Genomic DNA, 27427 nt, shown 5'->3' with positions numbered 1-27427 from the left:
TAAATCATTCCAAAAGAGTGAAAGTTCAAACAATAAATGACAAAATTTCATATCAACCATAATATTTGACATTTGACAAACAACTATATGTAGATTGACGAAAAGTTTTGTCACAAATTAAATTTCTGAACGCAACCATAATATTTGACATTTGACAACCAACTATATGTAGATCGATAAATCTCAAGTTTTGTCACAAATGAAATTTCTGAACGCAACCATAATATTTGACATTTGACAACCAACTATATGTAGATCGATGAATCTCAAGTTTTGTCACAAATGAAATTTCTGAACGCAACCATAATATTTGACATTTGACAACCAACTATATGTAGATTGATGAATCGTAAGCTTTGTCACAAATGAAATTTCAGAACGCAACCATGATATTTGACATTTGACAACCAACTATATGTAGATTGATGAATCATAAGCTTTGTCATAAATGAAATTTCAGAACGCAACCATGATATTTGACATTTGACAACCAACTATATGTAGATTGATGAATCGTAAGCTTTGTCACAAATGAAATTTCTGAACGCAACTATAATATTTGACATTTGACAACCAACTATATGTAGATCGATGAATCTCAAGTTTTGTCACAAATGAAATTTCTGAACGCAACCATAATATTTGACATTTGACAACCAATTAATATGTGTATCTATCCTTATGTCGATCGATTTGTGACAGTGACATTTCAAGTTATGTGGTCTTTTTTTGTTGGTCTTTTGTGATGATGTTAAAGTGTTTTACCGTTCAAAATATCGGGAATTTTATTGAGAGTCACGAAAATATATTGCCCAACTACCCAACTAACATCTTTGGATTGACGTCGGGAACTTTTCAGACATCTCTCGTATACCTATAATGTAATGACGTCGAATGTCTCGTGATAATTTGTAGCCGCAACCACTTAAAAATTCCGACAATGAGAAAGAGCAAGCAATTAACGACCAACAAAAATCTCGTTGACTTCACTAAAAATAAACACGTCAAAACGGCTTTAATGAAGTCACGACGCCGACGTCGACAACCGACAGAAAAGAGGGGAACTGTGACAGAAGACACTTGTCTAGTGTTAGATGTTACTTCAACCTCCTCATGCATTCATCTTGTTTTCCAGAATCGGTTTCCAGGAAACTTTAAAAATATCTGAAAGACAATATTAAGTACTCAATATTTAATCCTGTATTTGTTTTTGTGGTATAAGTATTAATATCAGAAGTTGATGGAAATAATGTCTTTTTTATTATAGAATAAGAACCATGCATGATAAGTCGGAGGTTTGTAATAATACAAGGGCTGTTTGAAAAGATTGCGATCTAACAAAGAAGCAAGACTTTGTTTTCAATAATTATTTCTATTATTCACCATAGCCTCCTTTTAAGTCTACACAATCAATTTGAAGCACAATTGGTGAGTTTTAGCCATGGCAATCACCGAAGTGAGTTGTCCTACTGAAAAATCACTTTTTTATCTACAAATGCAGTCATTTCTTTGCAATTTATTCCTGTATCTTATCAAATAATGATTCGTAATACTCTCGTGCCATTTTTTTACCTTTTTGAAAAAAGTTGATGAAAACAATCTCTTTTATGGCCGATGGAATCGTCTTTGTCATTTTTGGAGCAGGTTCACCGTTTGAAATCCACTCTTGAGTTTTTTTTAATTCAGAAATGTAGTGGTGTTATGAATCTTCGCAGAAAATCTCAACCATTTTGCTTAAATTGCGTCAATAAGGTCTGAATTCAAATGTCTTTTGGTTCCAAAATGAGCAAACGTAGCACACAATTCATCAGTTAGTATATGGCGAATGATACACCGATAGTCTTCTGTCTCTTTAACCTTCCGCCAGGCGTTTAGGCTGTTGCAACACCACCAGGTGCTAGCCGTATTCTGGTCGGCAAATTTTGTTTAATTTCACTTCCTAATTCATTCTTAATGATGATTTGATTTGCTTTAAAAAAATAAACGCCTTCGTAAACACCTTCCATGGCATTCAAACAACATTCGCATATAATTTTGGAATTTTTCTTTACACAATTTTATAGTGTTTGATTTTCTCTATTCAGTCTTCAACTGCTCTTTTCTGATAATGAAGGCTTCACATCTATGGAAAGGTTTTTTATGTCTGATCTGGTCCTTTCATTAAATCTTTAGCCAGTTTGAAATCGATCAGGAGCTTCTACTGGTAATCCTGAATTGAACAATATCTGTTTTTTAATCCCAGCTACGTTCATTATATGATAAAAATTACCATATTCTTGTTACTCTTTTCGCCGAGTAACCGACGCATAATTTGTTGACAGTGTCAATTCCTTCGGTTGTATTTTAAGACATAATCATTTTTAGCTTCTTAGTGCCTGTCGATTTCATCATTATTATGCATATTCTAAAACAAAACTACACATTTAGTTTCCTTCATTGCGTATCAAACCATTTTGGAAGCCGACCTGGGAACTGGCAAAAATTCTTGATCAATAGCCGATGCATTTTTCCTCAGGGTGCCCAGGAAAGGAATTTTCTTTGCTAAAAGAATCTGAGCCGAGTCGACACTTGATTACCATTTGTCAGTAGGTACTTCAGACGGTATTTGACGACGGCGTAGCACCGGGCGATTGGTTAAGTTTGATTTTGACCACGCCATGTGCCGTCGAATTTGAAAATACATGATTCAGGTACTCTTCCATACACGACATTTTTAATCCTTCGACCGTTTCCCTCAGGGAACTTTGATTATCACGCTACCTCTTCGCTTTCCTCGCCATAGTGCCCATATCTGGTGACCCCGATGTTAGACGTATACGTCGGTATTTCTACCTCCTACGAACAACATATAATCCAGATCTGGTCACAACAAGACTTATTTTTCCAGGCATGCATAACGACAAAAAAACTGTAGTTTAGACGCTGAGCAAGACTAATTATGGGTGCTAGGACGGGGATAGTTTTTCGGGGGAATGGTTGATATTTTATATTTTTAAATGTATGGTCGCCATTCGTCCAGTACCATTTGGTGAATTTTTTCGTGGATATCGTTGTTGGCCGTTGCAAATTCTCTTCGCCAGTGATACGGCTACGTTTAGTTGCCAAAAATTTTACATAATATTGCTACAGTGTAGGCATATTGTCTTTAAAAAGTTACGATTTAATAACTGCTCGTCAAGCAGAAGCTAAGCGTCCACGCAGTTTGAGGTCGGAAACTTCTAAAGATACTTAACCCTCAGATTAGATGCATTATAAATATTGTGGATACTTGCATCGTGTGCAATTTTATGAATAAAACACAAAAACTTGATGGGAAGTAAAAACAATTATCATGATTTCTATAGTTAAAAAAGCTCCACATTTCCTAATACGGTTCTGTCCATATCTGATTTTTCAGTTAACATTGGCGCCACAACTTCGTCTATCTAAACAACACCGATAACATCCCTGTCCCAATCTTGTCAAAGATTTTCGTTGTTTTTTTTTTATTTGTTTAATATTTCCAGTTAAGACTATTAGATGAGATTAAAGGGACGTGGAGGTAGGGGGAGTGTTTACGATACTCAATTACCAACCTCTTTTTTTCGTTCCGAATTTTAAAATGTCAGTTTGTTTTTGAGAGTTTTACAAGTATTTATTGAAAAATACAATGAACTGGGCAATTGATCGCTTCTTTGAAAATCTATTTAATGATCATATAATTAGAGATATGTTTAGTTGAGGATTCCCCAATATTTTGAAGATCGTGAATGATGTCACGAGTAGACCAGTGCTGAAATATTTTGAAATGAAAACATGAAAATGAAAACAAATATAATAGCAGGATAGAACTCAATGGAGAAGTGTAACAAAAATGAAAGGAAAAATAATTTACGGGCGATCTGAAGTCGGAAAGAGGAAACAGTGTCTCTTGATGTGCAGTGGCAAAGTTGAAGGTAGTAAAAACTTCTGTAACTTTTGTTTGTTTTAAACCTCATGTGAAAAATTCAAATGACCCAGTTTTTGGTAAAAAAATTAGTCTCACTAAAATTCGGGAACGTCTGGACGATTTCGCTAATTTTGATCTTGAATTATTTGTGAAAGTCCAGAGAAAGTTTAAAAGGTGAATAAATATGAAAATGCTCGAAAATGAATAAAAACAATATTGTTTTTCTTTGAAGTTATGACACATATTAAATTTCTAAAAGCAACCATAATATTGGACATTTGACAACCAACTATATGTAGATCGATGAATCTCAAGTTTTGTCACAAATGAAATTTCTGAACGTAACTATAATATTTGACATTTGACAACCAACTATATGTAGATTGATGAATCGTAAACTTTGTCACAAATGAAATTTCTGAACGCAACTATAATATTTGACATTTGACAACCAACTATATGTAGATTGATGAATCGTAAACTTTGTCACAAATGAAATTTCCGAACGCAACTATAATATTTGACATTTGACAACCAACTATATGTAGATCGATGAATCTCAAGCTTTGTCACAAATAAAATTTCCGAACGCAACTATAATATTCGACATTTGACAATCAACTATATGTAAATCGATGAATCTCAAGTTTTGTCACATATGAAATTTCTGAACGCAACCATAACATTTGACATTTGACAACCAGCTATATGTAGATTGATGAATCTTGAGTTTTGTCGCAAATTAAATGTCTAATGCCTTGTATTTTTTTGCTTTTCTTTAAAATTAGCCTTTGCAGTCGTGTACTTTCTATAAGTAATAATTTGGATACCAAATTCATTACGTCCTTTTGGTTTGAAAGCTAGAAAATAACTAAAACGACGCTTAACCAATATGAACAGGATGATGACATCGCAAAAGCGTCGCCAATGTGAACGCCCACTAACACTTCCATGCTATGACCTTTGAATCTTTGCAAAACGATTGTTTTTATTCAAGACAATTTCTTAAATTTTTCTTCAATATATTAATTCGATTTACCCGATATATATTATTGGTTAATTCTTAGTGCTTGCTTATTTAAGTACATGTTATATTGTTTTGGAGGTTATTCGATATTTTGTATATAGAACTTGCGTTAAAAATTGAGGCATCATATAATTTGAAATAAACTTTATTATGAGTTACCCTATTGATTTTTTGTAAACCAACTTGTCAACTACTTACTTACATTAATAATTGTGTCAAAATACTACCAAAGAAAACACCCTGAATTTTCTAATTAATCAACCTCACTACATTCCCTTAATCTTGATAAAACTTCCTTATTAATAATTATGATATTAACAACGCCGCATCGATTTTAAGGTACAAGAAAAAAGTTAATTTACTTTTTTATCAATATAATGTCGAGGCGTATTTTCGCGACCACCTCCCGCCAGTAACAAATAATGAAGATATCGACCCAGAAACAAGACTTAAAAGGCGTATCTTGAAAGTTATCATGGTGACAGAGGTACGTAGAATAGACGACCACTTTAAGTATCACCTCTAGTTAGGTATATGGTACAAAAGGCTTTCAGTTATACGTCATGTATCAAACTGACACTGACTCCACCTTCCGATGCGCGTCAACCCCTCCACTCGGTAGCGTATTGGCGATCGCCCGGCCCAGTCTCCGTGGTAACAGCCTAACAGGGGCCAATAGCCGATGTAGGTCTGCACACAAACTCAGTCTGATTGTAACATCTATGCAAACAGTTTCTGAAGTCTTTTGTTGATGGTTACCTGAGTTTATTGTATGAACACGTTTTTTCGTTCCTATTCCGATAGTGATGATTAGTGTGTGAAGCTGGCAACCCATATGGCATTGGGGTTGAGTGCCGGGCTCAGCGGGCCTGGATCGGGAGGTCATTCAGAAACTTCTTCTTCTCCAGGTATTAGTGTTCCCATACCGGTTGTACCCGCTCCTATAATACCCAATCCGATGTTCGCTTTACCTACTTTAAATTTTACGGTATCTCAAGTAGCCGCCGTATGTGAAACTTTGGAAGAAAGTGGTGATATAGAAAGACTCGCGAGATTTTTGTGGTCGCTTCCAGTAGCCCACCCCAATATTAGTGAACTAAATAAAAACGAAGCTGTGTTACGGGCCAGAGCCATCGTGTCCTTTCACAGTGGAAATTTTCGAGAACTTTATACCATTTTAGAATCCCATAAATTTACCAAAGGCTCTCATATGAAACTACAAGCCATGTGGTTGGAGGCACATTACCAAGAAGCGGAAAAATTGCGTGGTAGAGCTTTAGGACCGGTTGATAAATATCGTGTGCGTAAAAAATTTCCGTTGCCGCGTACTATTTGGGACGGAGAACAAAAAACTCATTGTTTCAAAGAACGGACTAGAAGTTTGTTGCGCGAATGGTATTTACAGGATCCTTATCCTAATCCTACGAAAAAGAGAGAACTGGCTCAAGCTACCGGTCTCACACCCACTCAAGTTGGTAATTGGTTTAAAAATAGGAGACAAAGAGATAGAGCTGCAGCGGCTAAAAACAGGTCAGGAAAATTCTTCAAAAAAATATTTTTCCCAATAAAGCATGATAAATACTTTTATCTTTAGTCAATTATTTTATAAAAATTTCTGAAGTATAAAAATAGCTACAAGATAATGTCAGAATTGGAAATAATGAAAAAAATAACTTTAGAATTACTAGGTCATATGCAAAACTCTTTGGGTATATTTGCAACAATACTTTTTACATGAAAAATAAAGTTTTTCGCGTTTTGCGATTTTCTCCGTATTCGTACACATTCGTCATAGTTTCAACTTTTATGAACATTTTTTTCACCCACTAATTGACCCTAATTTTGTCAAAAGTAATGTTTAATTGACGATTTTGTTCTTGAAAAAACTGGTTTAACCTAATGGTGAATTTAAAAAACAGAACAAGTAGATTAAAATGGAAAGCGACGGATTTTAGTGGGAGCAAAAATCAAAAATTATTTTCAGTTTTATCTTTCTCTTACCAAATTTCCTTCTACTAAATAGTAATTACCTCCCAAGGTAGTAAGTTGAGGTATTACTACACTGTTTTCCGCGACTTTTATAGCATTTTATTTTTCAAACAAAGAGTTTTCAAACTCTAAATAACATAAAATGAAATGCGTATTTCAAGTTTCACCTTCTCAGCTTGGGGGGTCACGAATTAAAATAAATAAATAAAAAATAAAAGAAAAGAAAAAGTAAAACTGTGATCAGAATTTTCTATAAGCGACTTCTTAGTTGTGTTTCTTTAATTTCGTCATTAAACTCAAACTGCTCTGTGGTTTCCCAAAAATTTTTACTGAAAGTAAGACAATTTGTGGGGCCATGATCCCTTCGTGAAATCGCGCCTTGTTTGTCAAATGTAAAACATAATGTTTGTAATCCCTTGCTGGTGGTTGAGTTTGAAACTATTTTCTAGGTCTACATTCCATAGAAAAAATGTTCGTCGTGAAATGTTTACTTTCAAGAAATAGCTTGAACGAATAAAACTTCAACTTTGTGATCTGAATCTTTGATTTTTTTCCAATATTTCTGCTCTCTGTTTCCCATACAGCTTTAACTGATCCCTAGTGAAAAATCGGCTAAATAAATTTTATACGCCATCAGTTTTTTGTGATTTCGCTAATGCCTTCGATTGTGTTGATAATGAAATTCTGATTAAAAAACTAGATGTTCGAGGTGTTCCTTCAAAATGGTTTGTATCTTACCTTGAATGTAGGAAACGACAGGTACGAAATATTTCGAGTAATTTACCAATTAGCAGTGGTGTACCTCAGGGTTTAGTTTTAGGTCCGATTATTTTTTTGGTATTCATCAATTATATCACATATTTACGAATTAATGGTAAATTTACTTTTGGGGATGATGCCAGGGTAACTTGGAGAGGTCCAGATATACAATTTTTACACTCTACCATGGACAAAGATCTCATTGCTGTCAAGTCCTGGTCTGACGCGAACGAACTCTGTTTAAACTCTGAGTGTTTTCCTAAAAAGGAGTCTTAAAATCTCTAAAACTCAACAACAACGATCTTCAAATTCGATCAAATTTTTTGCTCTAGGTACATATTGACGGTGCTGCTCAATGGTCTGTAAATGTAGGGACTTTTTCGAAAAAATTATTCTTTGCTTGCTCTGCCATTAAAATTGTATCTAAACAACTTACTAGGTACTCGTTCGCGATGGTTTGGTTTGATCTAGTGGTCTTGTAGTTTGGACTTCTTTGAATCTATCTTCAAATTACAAATTCATTCTATTTAGGGTTTAAGTAGTAGGACGCATTCCGAATTCTGGTATGCCCTGGGCGAAATTTCTTTGGAGCTCCTTAACTGCTATCCAAATTTATACGGGAAAATGCAAAAGATATAATGAAGTGACACTTTTTTAAAATAATCAACTCTTCTATTCTTCTATTAAGTTATCAAAGTCGATGTTTTCAGCAATTTCAACAAAGTTGCCCAACGCGAGTTACATAATTTTATATTCCAAAAGAATCTTGTTTCAATTTCATTCAAATGGAAAAATGGAAATTTGCGATTCGGCATCTTTTAAGATTGATTTTTTCAATTCTAATTTACACGATAATTTTTTGTAATGTCCAATAACAATTTCGTTATAATACTGAAAATAAAAATTCATCGATTTTTTGAAACAATTTTGTGTTTATCTGTAGTCGTGGATTGACAAAGTTGTCCAACGCGAGTTACATAATTTTATATTCCAAAAGAATCTTGTTTCAATTTCATTCAAATGGAAAAATGGAAATTTGCGATTCGGCATCTTTTAAGATTGATTTTTTCAATTCTAATTTACACGATAATTTTTTGTAATGTCCAATAACATTTTCGGTATATCGAAAAAAAAAAAATTCATCGATTTTTTGAAACAATTTTGTGTTTATCTGTAGTCGTGGATTGACAAAGTTGTCCAACGCGAGTTACATAATTTTATATTCCAAAAGAATCTTGTTTCAATTTCATTCAAATGGAAAAATGGAAATTTGCGATTCGGCATCTTTTAAGATTGATTTTTACAGTTCTAATTTACACGATAATTTTTTGTAATGTCCAATAACATTTTCGGTATATCGAAGAAAACAAAAATTCATCGATTTTTTGAAACAATTTTGTGTTTATCTGTAGTCGTCGATTGACAAAGTTGCCCAACGCGAGTTACATAATTTTATATTCCAAAAGAATCTTGTTTCAATTTCATTCAAATGGAAAAATGGAAATTTGCGATTCGGCATCTTTTAAGATTGATTTTTACAGTTCTAATTTACACGATAATTTTTTGTAATGTCCAATAACATTTTCGGTATATCGAAGAAAACAAAAATTCATCGATTTTTTGAAACAATTTTGTGTTTATCTGTAGTCGTCGATTGACAAAGTTGTCCAACGCGAGTTACATAATTTTATATTCCAAAAGAATCTTGTTTCAATTTCATTCAAATGGAAAAATGGAAATTTGCGATTCGGCATCTTTTAAGATTGATTTTTACAGTTCTAATTTACACGATAATTTTTTGTAATATCCAACAACATTTTCGGTATATCGAAGAAAACAAAAATTCATCGATTTTTTGAAACAATTTTGTGTTTATCTGTAGTCGTCGATTGACAAAGTTGCCCAACGCGAGTTACATAATTTTATATTCCAAAAGAATCTTGTTTCAATTTCATTCAAATGGAAAAATGGAAATTTGCGATTCGGCATCTTTTAAGATTGATTTTTACAGTTCTAATTTACACGATAATTTTTTGTAATATCCAACAACATTTTCGGTATATCGAAGAAAACAAAAATTCATCGATTTTTTGAAACAATTTTGTGTTTATCTGTAGTCGTCGATTGACAAAGTTGCCCAACGCGAGTTACATAATTTTATATTCCAAAAGAATCTTGTTTCAATTTCATTCAAATGGAAAAATGGAAATTTGCGATTCGGCATCTTTTAAGATTGATTTTTACAGTTCTAATTTACACGATAATTTTTTGTAATGTCCAATAACATTTTCGGTATATCGAAGAAAACAAAAATTCATCGATTTTTTGAAACAATTTTGTGTTTTTCTGTAGTCGTCGATTGACAAAGTTGCCCAACGCGAGTTACATAATTTTATATTCCAAAAGAATCTTGTTTTAATTTCATTCAAATGGAAAAATGGAAATTTGCGATTCAGTATCTTTTAAGATTGATTTTTTCAATTCTAATTTACACGATAATTTTTTGTAATGTCCAATAACAATTTCGTTATAATACTGAAAACAAAAATTCATCGATTTTTTGAAACAATTTTGTGTTTATCTGTAGTCACGTTTAATTTCCAGATATATTCAAATTCACGTGAACTTTCTATTTTAATATCTATACAAAACGTTCTAAAATAGGGACCTTCTTTATAGTACTATCTAATCGAATGAATTTTATTCCAGTTAACGTTTTAGATGGAATTGTATTACTTTATCGCTTCAAAAATTTTCCCTTCATATTTGGAGACTTGGAAACTATACTCCGAATAGTACAGTTGAAATCAACATTTTCATTAAGAATTATAATTGAAAATACAATTCTTTGTATTATTAAAAGCTAGGTTATGATTTTCAAAAAACATCATAGTTCAATTTTTGGTTGAAATTTAGAAACAGGCCAAAAGCTTGGTAACAGCAACCGAAGAAACCATTTTTCCTTATGATTTGAGACAAACCTGGATGCGGTGTTTTTCCAGCACATCTAACTGTGTTTCGCAAACAAAAACATAGAATATCCTGTTAGTTTTAGGTAATTCTTCTTCATCTTGTCTTTTACCGATATATAACACAGTTATAAAAGTTAGACAGATGATCCATATAATTAAGTTCTTCTTTTTTACTTTATTTTGACTATTACCTTTATGAATACGCAACCATTCAATATTCTGAAAGTATCTATGTTGTATTACCTATTGAAGAAAATATTAAAGCAGTTAGTGAACTTGGCAGTGATTAGTCTCTATTTCTGAGAAGAAACAATTGAAACCCTGTATGTTTATACCGAATATTTTTTATATTCATTTGGAATATCTACCGGAAATAGGCCATTAATGAATAAATTATTTAAATATATTGATGGTATTAATGAATTTACTCCCAGAAGCAACATAAATTAAAAACCTATTAATCTACTCATTTCGATCCAATTATTCGAAAAATTTTGTCCATGAAGTGAAAAATTCATTATGTTTTAACCGAGAACGATTTTTTAATTGGATGTTGCATACTGAACACACCGTTCACAATTACACTGTCTGAAGCGCGTTTCGATAACCAAGCTATCGTCTTCAGAGTCTCAGATAAACTCAGTTTACCGCCAGACAGTGTACTTGTGAGCGTTGGTGTAGTGCTATAAATAAATAGTGTGTTCAGAATGAATGTCACCAACGATTACAGAAATACCCATTTAGTTTTATACTTAGAAAGAATAATATATAGATTTCGATTTTGTTATTTGTTCGACAACTAAATATAATACTCCTGTAGACGCCTAGGCATCGACAAATAGAATGTCTGCTAGTAGCACTTAGTAACTACGCTAGAATCTGTGCAGGGTGCAGCAACTTGAACAGTCTTCTTCCCATCCTCCACGTGTTCGACGAGAACCAAAGTTTTTGGAAGAAATTTCATTGTTCAATGTAAAATATATGGACCAGTGATTCTTTGGTATTTCGATTAGTATTTTTCATGTAGCCACGGTACAACCCGAATCCTAATGGCCAAGAAAACATTTTGATACGAACGTGACATCATTTGCGAGGCATGTCAAATTTGAGCCGAAGATTCAGCTCTATTATGAGATATTCTAATCAAGTATCTACTGATTTTATTTGTTTTATATATCTTTGGATCGATATGTATCTTATCAATAATTCCTGTAGACCAGTAGTCGATTTACCTGACACGAGATGTAGGTACGTACCTCTTCTGTCATTTCGACAACAAATATCAAGAACATTAATAACCCAAGGTTTGATATACGGTCCACGATCGAAACTACCGGGGTTTTCTTAATAATAGTTAACGCCTATAGTTGTTATTATATCTTGATAGTCAATTGATCAATGGTATAATTTTTGTACCGACTCGAGAAACTACTTGATTTAGTACCGTTGTTAGTATTAATTATATCTTTACCGTCGTGTTTACAGTTAGAAATACATAAGATCGCATATCTCGAAGTTGAGAAGATGAATGCTTGAAAATGATTGGGTTTTGTATCTTTAACGGGAACAATGATAGGAGAAACTATGTTTTACTGTCATTCACACAAAGCCTATCTTATTTTAAGAGGTTTGTTTATTATCTAAAACTGCCGTATACTACTTAGAAATTAAATAAATCATGTAAAACTTATACTGTCATTACCTAAGTTGATACTTCTTGTATAAAAAATCTGTAGACGAAATCACCTATTATTTTCATACATGATGGTAATATTAAGATACTTATGCACTTCTATTAATTTATAAATTAATTATTCAATTTTCAGCAGTTAATAGTATTGGGGGACTAGGAAGTAATGTCGTTTCTGCGCATGTATGTGTTTGATTGTCATTTGTCATCTCATTGTGTACTTCAAAGTCGTGTCAAAGACATTTTGAGGTTATCCACGTTTGAATATATAATTATTAGACATTTTTTTGAAATAGCTAACCAAATACCAGAAGAGCGTTAATTTTATCCAGATGCTTTAGACCAACAACATAAAGGTAGAAATGGAAGAAAATTCATGTCAGATAATCGAGTCCAGTCCAGATTAGACCCTCAACTAAGACAATTTGTAGCAGCTTAGTCAACCGATCCATCACATGAAACGTATTTGCTTCAACGCCACCATACAAAATCGTTTTCGATCGCTTGATCACTGGAGACGAAAAAAGGGTTCTACAAACAGCAATTACTCTTTCCATTCATTAATCAATCTTACCACAACTTCGAGCTATTCTCCTTAATGAATTAAACAGTCTTAGGGTTGTTTTCTACCCAAAAAACCTCATAAAGGCTGCAATATTTGATACGGGTAATTTTGGCGACCAATGCAAATCATTAAAACAAAAATTAAGCAACCAAAAAATGTTTCCTTCAGAAAATCGATTATGGTTTGAGGAATGTGCGCTGTTGCATCTTCTTGTTGTATCCATATGTTATCCAGTCTTCCGATGATTTCTTCGGCGTAATCAGCAAAGCACGTGATGACTTTGAGCGGTTTCCTCATTGAAAAATCATCCACCTTTTCGTTGAGATTCAGGATGGATTGAAGGTTGCTTGCAAACGTTGGGCGGTAAACAGCTTACAGCTGATGTACTGTTTTTACTTTGTGAGGTAATATCTCCAAATCTTCCACTAAAATGCTGCGTTAAGCTAATGCTCAATTGCGTGACACGTCGTCTGGTCAATAATGAGAGCTTATCTTCGATATTTTGTGCAATAGCAGCGATTTTCTCAGCCAAACGCCGCAGTGCTTCTCCAGTTGGTGTCGGAATTAGGTAAATTCGCGCTGATACAACCTTTAAAATTATTTCGCGTTCTTCTGAAGCAAAGTGACTTACGAATTGTTGAAATGTATTCTGCGTTTATTTACTTCACAAATGTCAAGACCGAATTGACATTTGAGGCCATCTTCAAGAGTGTAGGCCGTTTCATAAACTTGACTTTCCGTTTGCTGTTACACAAAATTAAAAACATTGAAATGCATAAGATCATTCGTAGTTGCCGTTTGCAGATCGGTCTACTATTGGTGACTTTCAATATAAACGAATTTTATCTTTGTCTCATCGTAGAAACTTTCGTAGCAATAGAAAAGAGCCAATCACATTTGCCGTTTGCTTTACCACGTGATTTTGACGTATGACGTTAGAACGTGATGTTGGAGATATTTCTCTTTCGGTTTGTTTGTCTATGGTGGTATTTTGGCTTTACTTGTTTTCTCTTATTTTTCGTAATATCGACCATAAATTCCGGATTATAAACAAAAATAACAAGTAAACAATAAACAGTATATAGGTAAAAAACAAAATTGTTAACGGCAGTTTATGCAGAGGGGGAGGAATTTGCTATGAACGTCAAACGGCAAACGTCACCCGCGAACGGCAACGGCAAACGGAAAGTCAAATTATGAATCGGCCTTTATAGAGTTTTCAAATTTGCCAGAATAGTTGATAGCTTTACATAAATGTTCCTTTTTCCGTTAGTTATCAGAATTAAAAGTTGAATTCTATTGAAGCAGAATGGAAATTTCCTATAATTAATTATAGACTTCTAGCCTAAGGTTTCGAATAAGAATTTTTTGTATAACCTCATGCACTGGGGTCGTGTAGATAATAAAATGTGTAAAAACGATTTTTTGAGGCAAAAATATTGATTTATGGGTGACTTTTATAATAATAAGAGAACCTATCGATATATGGAAATATCATTTACTATTTTATCGGTTAATAATTTATTTTTTTAATGTCTATTGAAAAGTATACTACGGAAAATTTAGACTATGACGGGCGATATTATAAGTAATAATTTAATGTAAACTACGATGACTTTAAAATTCAGATTGTTTTAACATTGGACGCAGCTAATCTATATATGGAAATATTTATTTTTAATAATAATAATGGAAATATAAATTTAATGACCAGTTATACGATATTCAATTTTGAGAATTTTCCTAAATGTGACAAACTATTAGAAGTTGAAACATTTTATCATTGGAAAAACGTCAAGAATAAAATGATCCTTTGAATTTTTTCGCGCATACGAATGTAAAAAGAATTCTATTATATTTTCTCTGGTTAATGTTGTTGATTTTTTTGCAGTGCACCCTTTGTTTTCTTTCTTCAGTAAATTGATATTTGTTGATGTGAAGATCTTGTTTTATTGCGAGAGTACTTTTGATTATCGGGAATGTAGACCCTAAAGTAGAACTTTTCCAATTTTGGATTTTTCTGAAAAATAAGCGAGTATTACATTTTCCGTTGAGTTTTTCGCCTTTTTCTGGTGACACCACTTCATAAAAAGCTGCACGAGATTTATCCGGCAACGAATTAAGAACGGCCACGTTGCTTTCTTCGGTGAGATCAGGTGGCGTGGATTCTTTCTCATCATCATTCATTGTTATTCATTTAGACAAAACTTCGGATGAAAAAAATAATTTCAGAAAATTTAAAATTTGAGGTTATGCAAAATCATCGAAGTGAAACTGTCAACTGTCAATGTTGAAGTGGCTAGAGTCACTCCAGAACGCCCCGGAAGTGTTTTGCAGTCACTTTCACTACATGGAACACTCAAAACGCAACTATCGGTATGTAAATGAATACAGAACGAACAACTTTTAGATGGCGCCGTATTAAAAAGAAGTTTACAGAGGACATGACATATACGAAGTGTAATAAAAATGTAATGAACCATTCTATAAAACATAAAATAGAAAAGTAACATAAAGTTTGTACAGTACTATACTTATCTCGACGTTTCATCTATAACTGGAAGCAAACTTCTTTCGGATGGATTCTGCTCTGTCGTGGCTTTCTCAATATCAAGAGTTGAAAGTCGCATGATGCTTATTCTGTTAACTCAGATCTGGATAGACATGAAAGCCATAAACTAAACGATTAAAAAGCATCTTGTGGCAAGGCCCGTCGTCATAATTAAGAATAAACCCGTTGCCTATTATTTTTGTGTATTTTTTCGAACATTGTTTTGGTCTACTTTTGGCACATTTTCATCTACTTTTGAAGTTCCTCGTACTTAATTTGTAAATTTGTGAACAAAATTTGATATCTATCTATTTATTATATTCAAAATCTGCCCCATGTCAATATTATGTAAATTATTGTAAGGAGTGAAAACAGCCCCTAATTGTCAAAATTCAATAAAACAAAAGTTAAAACATTTAGAAAGTTAAAAAAACATTTGTAGGATAAAAATGGAAACACGAGTACGATTTCTGGATTTGCCATTTTATAAATTGATCCAAAATTAATCGAAAATGAAGAATAAAATTTTTGGATATTTCGCTTCGTTTTCGAGATATCGATACTAGAAACTAGAAAAATTTGTTTTTATTTAATATTTGTTTATATCAATTCAATTTAACCTAACCTAACCTAACCTAACCTAACCTAACCTAATCCTAACCTAACCTAACTTAACCTAACCTAACTTAACCTAACCTGACCTAACCTAACCTAACCTAATCTTCTCGTGGTACACTTTGAGTGTAAAAACTTTAAAAATCGTGAATTTTTTACAGCCAAAACAACAAAAATTTTCTTCGCGTGAGGTTATTTTAGTTTAATTTTATTATAATTTTATTTTCTTATGGGGGGCTTCGCCCTTCGCCTTTCGCCCATCGCCCCCTTTTTTATTTTATAAATAATGAAAAACAAACGACAATTCTTTATGAAAAACATCAAATTATTCATGTATGTATTTATCGTATGTTAAGTTATATTCATCACAGAGTGATGAAAGTTATTAAAAATGGCTCATTTTGGAATATTAGGGTAAATAATATAAAAATTAAACAAAAAATCTTGTGTTTATTGATTTACCAGATTCATAGTGAATTTGAAGTGATAAAATATTCATTTGAAACGAAGTATTGAACGCCATCTGTTCAATAAAGCGAATTTTGAACTAACGTTTGATTATAACTTTAAGTATCGATATCTCCAAAACGAAGCGAGATATCAAAAAATTTCATTCCTCATTTTCTATTTATTTTGGCCTAATTAAGCCAAATCGCAGCGCCACGCAAACCGTACTCTCCCCAAAATAAAGATCTCATGTTGGTTAAAGATACTATTTATGTTTTCCAACCCCTAAGTTGCTAGTGCCATACCGGTATTCAGCTTCGCTTCGGAACGAAAATTCAACTTTCGTCCCTTGTAGTGTATACGATTATTTTTCATAGCCGGTTAATTTTATTTTATTTTTTTCAAGTTTAAATGTTGATAAGCATGTTTTTGATGCTTACTCCGACCTGCTATGAAGAAAAATCGTATACACTACAAGGGACGAAAGCTGAAATCTTCTTCCGACTCACAGAGTCCTTGCTACTAGGAATGAAAGTACGTAGTTTCGACTGAAGTATGAAGAAAATATATTTTGTCGACTGTTTTTTCCTGCATTTACTTTTATTACTTTCATAACTTAAACACAAAAAGTTATCGATATACAGCAGACGATTCTGAATCTCCTCCTGCATTGGTTAACAAGTAAAATTTTCTAAGTAAATCCGAACGAGCGAATCTGTTGTCTTTTAGTATACATATTTTAATACTTAATTTAATTCTTTTTTCGCAAATACGCGTTTGAATTCAAACAAATTTCTCAACAAAAACTTCAGTGCTAACCTACTTTTGTCTACTTCAATCATTGTCGCTCAAAAAAAGTTGCTTAGGTAGTTTATGGTAATTATAATATAATTATTTACTATTTTAATTGGTAAATTAAGGCATAAATAAATATAATTATCAATTATTGAAGGTATCTATATTATTTTGAAGCCAATTTAAACAATTAATATAATTAAACATGATACTGACGTGAATAAACTTTTTTTTATAAAAACATACGTATTTTGTGCTTAATGCTAAATATTTTTTTTTGGCTTTTGCACTATAACTTTATTGATATTTAAAAGGTGTATATGCCTAGCTGTTTCTCTTTCGAAAAACTAGAAATAGAAGACTGTAAAAAATCAACAAACTGCATCTTCAGTAGTCCGAACAAGCATTTTCAAATCCGAATTTCATAGTTATCGATAATCCGAACCTATACTTAACTATATTCAACTACCAATATCTTTTTTTCTGTTAAAGCAAGGGACTTTGAAAAAAATTTGAAATAAGAATCTACAGATACAAATTTTGAGAATTTTGTACAAGAAACATTCTATATTCTCAATCCGGCCAATTTAGACAGTCGAAGTTATACATAAATTCCCATCAAGCTAAAAATCAGTAAAATTGTTTAAAATACAATTGAACATGAATTTGCATGTTCCCCATCATTTCCGTGTATAGAAAAAATTTTATTCAAGGTCAAAGGTCAAAAAAATAATGAGCTTTTCGCAATTTCCAGCAAAACGGTGAGTTTTATCATAATAATACCTTAGACAAAAATTGTAGATCAGAAAATTATCTACCAAAAACGTACCAATATTTTTTTCTTACAAGCTACTAATTCTGAGATATAATGATTCAAAAAGTTGTATTAAATGGTTTCACCAATATATTTTCAGCAGTAAACTTTTCTTACAACATTGAAATGAACCGCGACTTGTTGCGAGTATTTGGAAGAAATTTCTGTTGACTGGTTGGAACTGTCACAAGTTCATCAAATAAATTATCAATTGACGAAGATGTTGCTAAAGTTCGACGATGTTATTTGGTATTTCTCGTACAATCATTGTAGCCATTAAATACGACAGTAAATCCTTTTACAACAACTTTTTGAATCGTTATATCTCAGAAACGGTAGCTCGTAGGAAAAAAGTATTCATACGTTTTTTGTAGATAATTTTATGATCTACAATTTTTGTTAAAAGTATTTTTATGATAAAACTTATGATTTTGAAGATAATCGCGAAAAACTCTTAAGAACTTTGAATAAAATTTTTTCCATACACGGAAATGATGGGGAACATTCAAATTTTATTTTCAATTGTATTTTAAACAATTTCACTGATTTTCAGCTTGATGATAATTGCATGTAGCTCCACTCTTATTTTTTGGTCTAATTTGACCGGACTATCTCTCGAGTTAGTTTTAAATTATACAAAGTTACTGAATCCGTGTTATGTTTAGTTGCTTTTGGGTTAAATTTGCTCTAGTCCGTATCTGTGTTAATAATGGTATTTACCTTTTATTTTACAAACTACTGAGTAGAAAATGTATTTAGAAGAGAGGATAAACAACGTAAAAATAACAATGCAAAAGTTACCTCCCACTATTGAAAGTCATTGCACCTAAGCACTTATTCTTGAAACTTGTCACCACGAAACCCATTCACATTAGGAACAATACAATCTAACCATAAGTCTTACCTTTTACTTTCCAAGCGGAAATAGAAAGTTGCGAAGAACTTTCAAAATATTTCCGAAACTATGAGATGGTGAAGGTGCTGTACATGACAAAAAATATTTTTACCAGTTGGTAATTCCTTCAGCAGATTTTAGAATTTTTTTTTTAAATTGTAGTTTGCTTCATATGGAACCGTCGCTTCCTTTTGTTATATACAGGAGTGAATAAAAACTTTTATACATTTTGTGGGGCAATAATTTCTTCATTTTCTTATATAGTATCGTTAGTTTCATACATATGTAAATTATTTTCCATGACATACGCTTAAGTAACAACTAAAAAAATCAAGAATCCACCGCAATATGGTTTTAAAAAGAGAGGTCAAAGTTGTAAATCATCTAACACAGTTAGAGACAACTGATATATTCACGGAACAGGCGCTAACTTCCTGGAAGAAGTTTGAATTTGAATTGGAAGAAGCTTTCAACCAGCAATACACTAATACAAATGCTACAGAGCTTTGTAAACTACTGAGACTAAATTTTGGGTCGATTCATTTGCAGAAAGGGAGAAAGATCCAGCAATCCAGGATTTTTTTCATAGTCTCTTTTGGTGGCGATTCAGTTTGCTGGTGTGAGATTTGTTTGAGGTATAGACCAGATTTGTTAGTGCATTGAATATGCGTTGATGCATTGAAGGTCGTGTAATTTGCTTATGAAGGAAAAGATTTCCTTATAAATGCAATGTATTGGTCAATATTTTAACCATAATCCAATTGAGCATGTTTGGGACTATTTAGATAGCTAAGAAGCAGAGAAAATTGTTGTAACCGATTATCTATAATATTATTTTGAACACGAGAAGATAATTGACCTTGGTCATAAAACCAAGTAGAGAACATACAAGATCCTGAACGGAATTAAATATATTACTGTGATTCATTGTTATTGCGTATTAAACATATTTTGTTTATCCAAGAAATCACGTTTTGATGCGCAAACTTTTTACATTGATTTCAATTTACACTGAAATCAAATAGTACTGTAATTGTTTCCAAATTTAAGATATCGCGATGAATGTAGAAAGGGAATGTTAAACAGATTAGATAAAATTATGAGTGTATATATACAGTTTGTCCACGTAAGTTAGCGGCAGATGGGAAACTTTTTTATTATTGATTTTACGAAAAAAAGTTATTCTTTATAAAAAATTCTGCATGGTCCAAAACCTTGAACTCAATCATCAGATGTTGAATTTTTTCAGTCGTATACGAGGTTTGTCAAAAAATGTGATTAGTACCTTTCTTTTTGACAATATCGAAAATTATTATAAAGAAAAGATGTTTAGAATTAAAAATAGCTTTCAAATATTCAACATTATTTATTTACATTGAAAAAATATTTTTTTCCACATTTTCTCTGCGATTACGTTGGAAATTTAAGTTTGCAACACTCGAAAAAACGTCAACAATCGTATTTCAAAAAGAACCACGGTATAAACACTTTTTTTGAGCAGTTTAACAGTGTTTTTCATAGTTTTTAAAGATCCGTATTGTACAGTTTCATGTTTGACAAACGTATTTGTTTATGACATGCCACACCAACATTAAGGAAATTGAGATAATAGTGGGTGCTAAGTATAAAAAATATTCACTGAAACTGAAAAACGCCAAAACATGGTAAAAATTAATGACGTTGCGTTGCAACTAAGCATCCTAAATATCCTTTGCGAAAAAGGACATCTTCATTGCTAATGGATATAAAAAAAAGTGCAGTTTCAAAGATTCTAAATAAATGCAAATATAACCCTTAGATACCTCAAAAAATTCATACTTTAAGACCAGCAAATAATGATAGACGATTTGAATTCTTTTTTTCGAAAAATTAATAATAAAAGAGTTTCCCATATGTCGCCAATATACGTGGACAAACTGTATACTTTCGTCTATCAATGATTCACTTTACAGAGTGTTCTAAATGAAAAATAACCAGCCAAAATGAACTATAAATTTGGTAGAATTTTTTTTCCATTCTCCTCATTTTCACTACGTGGTTGGTTGCATAGAACTGAATCAGTACTCATAGAAATATGTCTGAATACACCCGAGATAATCCTTAAGCTATATTTCAACGCATCAAATCATCAAACGAAACAATCGAAGATTTTGGCGAAAAAATTGAGAAATGATGATCTCCACTATCAAAACGATTAAACCAACGCTTTCTGCTTCGAACTTCATATTTATCGCACTCTACAGAGATAGAAAGGGAAAGCAATTCACATAATTAGAGACAAACGCCAACGATCGTGGTCGAAGTAACAAAAAACTGCGAGGGTCTTACTGACTATCCATAGTATGGACCTGGTCCAATGGTCAATTGGTTACTATACTGACTAAATCTCCCGGAGTTTGTTCGTGGAACGAACGTTGTGTTTTACTACAATAACGCGACTCCAAACACAATAACCAAAAAATATTGTAGGACTATTTTAACGTTTATGTCGACGACAACTAAAAGAGGGTGGAATGAGGTATGGGGCACTCAAAATTAAGTGGCATAACGAGACAGTGTTGTGCTACCAGCGTTAAAGTGTTTGAACAAACCTAAATGAATGTTGGCAAAACAAAAAGCTTTTTCTATAGATATTTAACAGCCCTTATAGTTTGGAGAGTTTTCATAATTTATTAAGTTGCATTTGGACGATCAAATAAACAGGGAATTGCTTCAAATTAGATTATGGAAAAAAGACATTTATATAATTTATAAGTTTGATTTTGTTCAACGATTTTTAACTGGGAAAAAAAACTTTATCGAATAAGATGAAACCGAAGCGTCGATCTACATAAGAAATATCTTTTTCATGATCGAGAGGTCGGTAAATACAAATATGGTTTCAGCGAAATATAATAAAAATTTGATCCGTTTCCGTTTCAAAAGTTTGAGAAAGTTGTTACTAGAAGAAAGAAGAAGACCATGAAAACGGTTTTCAGGAATCAGAGGAAAGAATATTGTTTTATTTTTAAGACAAATCGTGAGAAAAGTATTTTCAACATCAGAAACAATATCATCAACTAAATTAGCAAAGTTATAGAGATTGTATTGGAATGGGATGGAAATCAGAGTTACAATGAAAGAAAAATTGAACAAGAATAAGTTATCATACGATGAATTTATCGTGAAACTAGTAAATACAGATGGTTAGTTCAAAAATAGACAACTAGATACGAAGAGCAAATGAATTCAAACTTAAAAGTCCTAAGCAAAGAAAATAACTATATAATATTGTCTAGTTCGGTCTTAAACCAAAATATTGTTTGGCAAATGGAAATATTGGGTTGCAAAAAGAGTTTTCTCATGTTATTTTAGACATGAGAAACCAGTGCGCAAGATGGGTGACACGTTTGGTCGTGAAGATGTTTCCATCGAGTGCTTAGCAATGTTTCACTGAAATAAAACCAAATTTCGCGACGTTTCATAACCATGGTTGAAACGTGGGTCAATCTCTTCGTACCCTAAACAAAAGAACAATTAAAACAATGGACTGAAAAGGCAGAACCGGCTCCAAAGAAGGTAAAGACCGTTCCATCTGCAGGAAAAGTCATAGCGTCGTGGGATAATTTTCTTTGACTATTTTGAAACAGGGAAACCGGATCCAAAGGAGGCAAAGACTGTTCCGTATCAGGCAAGGTCATGGCGTCGGTTTTTTGAGATGCGCGTGGGATAATTTCTTGAAAAAGGAAAAAGGATGAAATCAAGTAAAACCGGCCGAATTTGGCTAGGGAGAAAGTGTTGTTTCATCAAGACAATGCACCAGCTCATACATTATTGAATTAAAGTTTGAGTTGCTACCCTATTCGCCAGATGCAGCCCCCTCAGATTATTTTCTGTTCCCAGATCCCTATTTCGAGGAGCTTAACGATTCTTATTATAAAAAAAGTATCGAAGTCATTGAACATCAATGGAAAGAGTGTTTGAGCAAATTTTTAAGTATTCTTTATTGAGCTAGGTACTTCTGGGACCATCCTCGTATATCATGTATTATTGAGTATAAAGAAAAATGCGATTAAAGAAAACAAATTTCGCACAAATATGTACGTGGTAAACATCGATAAGCAAACACAATTAATTTAATTAACGTTAGGCAATCTTTAAAGTATCGTTTTCAATATCAATTACACGTTCAATGAGTTCATGTTAACTTGTCGTTATAAATTACATCACTTCCTATCTTCGATGTAAAACAGGTTGAAAAATCAGAGATACGGGCTCAATTTCTTTGTTTTTCAAAAAAAAAAAAAAAATCACAGTTTTACTTGTTTTTCAGATTTTATTACTAAATTACTTGATTTAACTTAGTGTAAAAAACAAATCGTCATCATTTTATTGAGTTTTTAATATATGGAGTGATTAGATATCAGGTATGACAACCACGTAATAAAATATCAATATCAAGCAAACGATTATTGGTATCGTGTGAATGTGACTTGTCACTAGCGACTCAACAATATGAGCAAATTATGTAATGAAATATTAAAATCAAAGTTTCGTTTTGCACGGAGCAACATCAATTTGAATCCATCTAACAAACCCGATACAATTTGAAACGAAAGTTTTACAATACCTTCCTCAAGATCTACCCGACAAATTTTTTCGGGAGCCCAAGAAGAAATTGTCTTTTCCTTCCTTTGGTTGTTACGATAATGGCTGACCAAGATCCTAACCTTACCATGTCAGTTTCCCTATCGGTGACAGATAATCAATCACTTTACCTACCAATGGTGGATTTACCAGCAGGCTGAGTAGGTTCTAGTCCAGAGTGGTAGATTTTCATTTTTCACACGAAGAAGATAAGCTTTGATAAGAGTTAATGCTGATCTTTATAAATCCTGAAAAAAAGATTTTCAAGTACCTATGTCAAAGAAAAATTGAGCATGTAGAAAGAATATACTAGAGAAAAGGAAAAAAGACAAATAAAAAGAAAAAGTGAAGTCATACTTCAGTGTTGACACGTCTGCCGTTATCATAGACTTATACCCGATTTGTTACTATGAGTCCTAATGGCTATGGGCTAATTTAACCGTAATTATATAAAAATAGAGTCAGTATCCAAAGTATTTGTTCCTAACCTCAAAATTTTCACTTTAAAATGGGTTTACTCAGTCAAAAATATTTGGAATCGCGATTAACTCGAAAACTACGAGGAATTTCCGAACAAAAATGTACAGCACAAAATTCTCTACAGGTTAGTCTTGAAGTATTTTTTCTAACCTCAAAATTTTCAACGTAAAGTGGGCTCATGTAGTCAAAACCATTTTGAATTGTGAATAACTTGGAAACTATGAAGATTTCGATACAAACTGCTGGGACAAAAAATGTAGAACACAACATTGTTTACAATAAAGGTTTCAATTTTACCCTAACCTCAAAATTTTCATTATAAGATGGGTTTGAACGCTCAAAAATATTTGGAATCGCGATTAACTCGAAAACTACGAGGAATTCGGAAAAAACCTATCGAACAAAAATGTACAGCACAAAATTCTGTACAGGTTAGTCTTGAAGTATTTTTTCTAACCTCAAAATTTTCAACGTAAAGTGGGTTCATGTAGTCAAAACCATTTTGAATTGTGAATAACTTGGAAACTATGAAGATTTCGATAATAACTGCTGGGACAAAAAATGTGGACCAAAACATTCTGTACAAAAAAAGGTTTCAATTTTCCCCAACCTCAAAATTTACATTATAAAATGAGTTTGAACGCTCAAAAATATTTGGAATAGCGAATAACTCGAAAACTACGAGGAATTCGGAAAAAAGTACTCAAACAAAAATGTACAGCACAAAATTCTGTACAGGTTAGTCTTGAAGTATTTTTTCTAACCTCAAAATTTTCAACGTAAAGTGGGTTCATGATAGTCAAAACCATTTTGAATTGTGAATAACTTGGAAACTATGAAGATTTCGATACAAACTGCTGGGACAAAAAATGTAGAACACAACATTGTTTACAATAAAGGTTTCAATTTTACCCTAACCTCAAAATTTTCATTATAAAATGGGTTTGAACGCTCAAAAATATTTGGAATCGCGATTAACTCGAAAACTACGAGGAATTCGGAAAAAACCTCTCGAATAAAAATGTACAGCACAAAATTCTGTACAGGTTAGTCTTGAAGTATTTTTTCTAACCTCAAAATTTTCAACGTAAAGTGGGTTCATGTAGTCAAAACCATTTTGAATTGTGAATAACTTGGAAACTATGAAGATTTCGATAATAACTGCTGGGACAAAAAATGTGGAGCACAACATTCTGTACAAAAAAAAAGTTTCAATTTTACCCTAATCTCAAAATATTCATTATAAGGTGGGTTTGAACGCTCAAAAATAACTCACAAACTACGATAAATTCGAAAAGATGTGTCGGATCCAAAACTGTAGAGCACAATATGAGTACTCACATTTTTGTGAAAGAGAAACTATTAAGAAGTCTGTGAATTTGTAATAAGAACGAAGATAGTGTTCATGATCGCGTTTTTTAAAAGTTAGTTCATTTGAAACCAAGAAGTAGTTCATGTGTGTTATATACATGAAAATATTGATAATACTACGAATGACAAATCTCTAGTTGAATTTGCTTGTGTTTATATTGCAACTGATGAATTATATCCATTGAATCTTCAAGTGTTTATGTGGCCAATAAACCTCTTCATCTTGCAAGTCGAAAATTATGTAAGTTCAGCCGAGTAGAAGATAGGAATCTTAACCATTTTGATTTTTCGAAAACCAAGTAGTTTTCCAATAGTTAGAGCAGTTTCCATGTGCGTCTGGATCGTAAAGTGGCTTTCGGTGTTGAGGAAGATTTACTAAAAAATAGTGGTTCCAACGAAAAAATGACTAGAGATCTTTTTAGTAGAAAATTTCGTGCTCTACATTTTTTGACGGGTAGATTTTTTTGAATTCCTTTTATTTTTCGAGTTATTCACATTTCAAAATTGTTTTGTATATTTTACCTGTACTAATGAAAGAATTTCGAGAAAACCAAGTCCTACGTCATTAAAAAGTTTGTATTCGTTCTTACGAAAACATTTTTGGATAAAATTTATATACTGGGTACACCAGAGACAAATTATTCAATGAGAGAAGCTTTACTCGTTCGAAAAGAAAATAGACTTCAAGTCAAAAAAGGCTGAAAGATCTTTTATGTAAAGAGTTAGACCTAATGTCCAATTGTCTAATTTCATACGACAATATAATTAATTATTTTGTAAATTAAAAAGGCCTCCAAAATATATTGTAGCGTTTTTATAATTTAACTTGAATATCAACTGATAATTAATGAAAAATGTGCGATAAAAAAATATGTATGACGTGTTGATTAATGAATAACATAAATTACATTAATTTGAAAGTTCTAAATGAAATTTTCTTTTCTTAAAATAATGTCTATTAACAATTCTTTGCTGTGAAAATAACCTAGGATATATTACATAGAATCGTGGTTTTCAAATTAAGAAGTTGAAATTTTTTTTTGATAAAAAATGTAATTTAAATAATTGCTAAAGGTTTTGAATTTCATAGTTGAAAAGTGGCAAAAGATAAATAGCCTACAGATGGTAAATCTGTAAATCTGCCACTGTTAACTACAGATTTACCTAGTGGAAAAAAATACAATATCCAGAAATTTCAAAATTAAAAAATTTCGACACTGCGTAGCATATTTTCACAAATTATTTAAACGGACTTTCTGAAAATCAGGTTTGTTATTTATTATTATTTATTATATATTTAAACACATTGCCAATACCACGTGTGTTATTTACTTGAAAGAATGATCTAGAACACACAATGCTTTATGAATAAATTCAGGTAACTAAGGCATTAGTTAACAACTTGTAATTAAAATGATTCTTTTCAGTTGTGATGGTTTCCATTACCGTAAAAAAATGATATATTGCTTGTCTATGTTCATCCTTTGGAAAATCCCAACTATTCTTTTTATTTTCAATTTATAGCAATAGACAAAAAAATCTACCGCTATTTGCTCAATGATACACCTTTTTTATCTCTACAAACTAGATGATCGCGATAGCAAAATATTACTTAAGAAACCCACTTATATACTGCCTTAATGGCAGTTTTAACATCAGGATGTGACGTTGGGAGATATTATCTCGCTTTCCGGTCGTATAACCATTGGGCCACTGTGCTGTGCTACCTTTTACATTAATATTTATGGACTCGTGGATTTTTACGAGCTACATGCGTTTTTTATGGGTTTACACTTAATGCAATAGTTGGGAGATGTAATGAAGAAATTGGCTATTCTTGAACTGTTATGGCGAATTTTTTTGTTGTATAATTACTTCTTCGCCTTCTCCAAGTTTCCTATAT

The 27427-nt window shown here is 32.3% G+C and overlaps 1 protein-coding gene across 2 annotated transcripts in view; it reads left to right on the top strand.

The window, feature by feature from the left end:
* Positions 1-5659: 5659 nt before the first annotated feature.
* LOC130441330 (homeobox protein SIX3) overlaps positions 5660-27427 on the top strand; it is a 90027-nt gene continuing 68259 nt past the window's right edge. For both annotated transcript variants that reach the window (XM_056774954.1, XM_056774953.1), the window contains exon 1: positions 5660-6485. In XM_056774954.1, the coding sequence (XP_056630932.1) occupies positions 5791-6485 (695 nt within the window). In that variant the 5' untranslated portion in view covers positions 5660-5790. The remainder of the gene's footprint in view (positions 6486-27427) is intronic.

The sequence above is a fragment of the Diorhabda sublineata genome, chromosome 3, assembly GCF_026230105.1.
Source record: "Diorhabda sublineata isolate icDioSubl1.1 chromosome 3, icDioSubl1.1, whole genome shotgun sequence".
Taxonomy (NCBI): domain Eukaryota; kingdom Metazoa; phylum Arthropoda; class Insecta; order Coleoptera; family Chrysomelidae; genus Diorhabda; species Diorhabda sublineata.
This window is presented reverse-complemented; position numbering and strand designations above follow the sequence as displayed.